This window comes from Acanthisitta chloris, unplaced genomic scaffold, assembly GCF_000695815.1.
Source record: "Acanthisitta chloris isolate BGI_N310 unplaced genomic scaffold, ASM69581v1 scaffold5344, whole genome shotgun sequence".
In the NCBI taxonomy this organism is placed as follows: Eukaryota; Metazoa; Chordata; class Aves; order Passeriformes; family Acanthisittidae; genus Acanthisitta; species Acanthisitta chloris.
Genome location: NW_008669739.1, coordinates 10,991 through 13,372, shown reverse-complemented (window position 1 = coordinate 13,372; position 2,382 = coordinate 10,991). Strand labels below are relative to the sequence as shown.

The 2,382-nt window shown below is 36.3% G+C and overlaps 1 protein-coding gene across 1 annotated transcript in view; it reads left to right on the top strand.

Moving 5' to 3' along the window:
- SPIN1 (spindlin 1) overlaps positions 1-2,382 on the top strand; it is an 18,391-nt gene that overhangs the window by 8,997 nt on the left and 7,012 nt on the right. Inside the window, 2 exon segments of the mRNA XM_009073419.1 lie at positions 1-33; positions 992-1,225. Of these exon segments, the coding sequence (XP_009071667.1) occupies positions 1-33; positions 992-1,225 (267 nt within the window).

Sequence of the window (2,382 nt, the reverse complement as noted above, 5' to 3'; positions counted from 1 at the left end):
TGTCAGCACTTGAAGTTCTTCCAGACAGAGTTGGTAAGTGTTTCAGGTCTTTCTCCAAAATTCACATATATTTAGGCTGACATATATTATTAAATGTTCTTCACTGATCTCTTCAGACTGCCCCCAAGATAACATTTGACCACGTAAATGTTACTTGTCAATTTTTGTCTTATGGCAAGTAATCTAAATTGTCCAGGTTTTTTTGATTCCACAAAGATTTGATGATAGCAGTGGGTGCAGTTGCTGTCTTCTGTCTTTAAATAGTATGCAGTACATTCTGTAGTTTTTGTTTAGATTAACACTGATATTTCTGTTAAAATTTCAACTCTAAGCCATCTCGGCTATGTTGTCTGTTGTGTATGTCTGATATTAATAATGTCACATTTTTCCTCATGTACTTCCTCCAAGTACTTTTAATAATGGAGGGAAGGCATTTTCTCAGTGAAATAACTTGATCAGTAATAATGCTTTTTTGATTTTTCAGAATTAGCACTGGATTGTTAAACTGCAGGTTTTTCAAACCACCAACTTTGATATTTACCCAAGTAATTACTAGTTTGTAAACAGAATAAGCAGTTGCTTCTTCTAACTCCAGAGCAATTGGTAGTGGTCTCTAGAGCAGCATTAGGAGGAGCCAAACCCCAGTGTTCCATTAATAACATCACAGAATTGTTCTTTGATTGGCCTGTATTTCTCTCCTGTCTGCCAGGTTCTAGTTAAAAGTCTTGGCTGCTGTGGCCTCAATTGATCTCCCTTTACCTTTCATTATGATTGTTTAATCATAGGGACTACAATGATGCATTGTTGCTATAACAACATTCTGAAGTTCTGCAGTTCTTCAGTAGTGAACTCTCTGGAATGGACACTGTTTGTTTTGTGTATGAATTGACTAACTTCCAGTCAGATTTGTGTATGAATCAGGGTAAAGATTATTTTTGACAAAGACATTATCTGTGCTTTTGAATAAACTTACAAAATGCTGTCGTTTCAGCGTCATCTCGAATTAGTGATGCCCACCTGGCAGACACAATGATTGGTAAAGCCGTGGAACATATGTTTGAGACAGAGGATGGCTCAAAAGATGAATGGAGGGGGATGGTTTTGGCTCGAGCTCCTATTATGAACACATGGTTTTATATTACCTACGAGAAAGATCCTGTCTTGTACATGTACCAACTCTTAGATGACTATAAAGAAGGTGACCTTCGCATTATGCCTGATTCAAGTAAGTAGGCCAGTTACTGTTTTCTTCTGGCACCTTTTATATTAAACATTTGGCTGTGCTTTATTTATGAACAGGATTGCTAACAAACAAACATCTTGTTTGTTACTTCCTTTAACTTTTTTTTCTTGAAAGTATCACATCTAATGAAAGTCGTAGCACAAGGAACATCAGTGTTAACTGCTGAAATATTTTACTTTTATCAGCAGTGACATAAGCAGGGAAAGTTTTTAATAATTATTTCTCAGTTCTGTTGAAATATGTATATAGTACTGTGGAAGAGTTTGTTTGAGTTTTTTAATGAAAACTGACAAATTGGAAGTCTTCCACTATTTCCTCATAGAAGTATCACAGCTTGTAGAGATAGCTGTGGATTTGTGTTTCTGAAGCAGTTCCTGTGGAATTAATAGGATTTTGGCACCAACTAATATAGTAAGAATAATTTTGCTAGGGTATGTGCTTCAGTGTTAAAAACCTTTTGAGTAGTTTCTTGTGGAGAAGGTACTAATATGTTGAAAATTAATTTTCTCTCACATGTTGCAACATACTACCAAAAAAGTATTTCAGCAGATTGGGGGGGTGGACATTTTTTCCTCCCTTTTTGAAGGGAAAGTTGTCAGGACTTCTACTTGGAAGGATTTTCACAGAAACAATGTTGTTCTAGAAATGTAGATAGCCAGTACAAAAAAGGAGGGGGGTGGGAAGCTTATAAAGAATACTTTGGTTTTATTTCTCCTGAGTACCTAAAACAGCATCCTTTTCTGACAGAGAGGCAGTCTGGGCTTTAAAGAAAATTATTAATTGGATAACTCAAGTGGGTGACTACATAGTGCTTTGCATAAGTAATAGTTACAAGTAATTTGTTGTTTGAGACAGTTCCTTCAGTTCAAGCACTGGTAATAGTCTGCTAGCTGAATAAACAAGTGGCACTTATTTGGGTAATGTCTGTAGTAATCAGCTGTGTTTAGACTGCCCCTCCCTCTCACACAAAACTCAGTGTCTCTGCTGCTTTCAAAGAGTGAACTGCAGATGTTAATGGGAAAAAAATGACCTTCCTCTTCCTAAAGAAATAAAGCAAGGTCTTTCAGATCTGAACCTTCAAATGGCTTATTCTTTGTCTAAACTATTAAAGGGACTTGGAATGCATTTTAAGTCTGCTT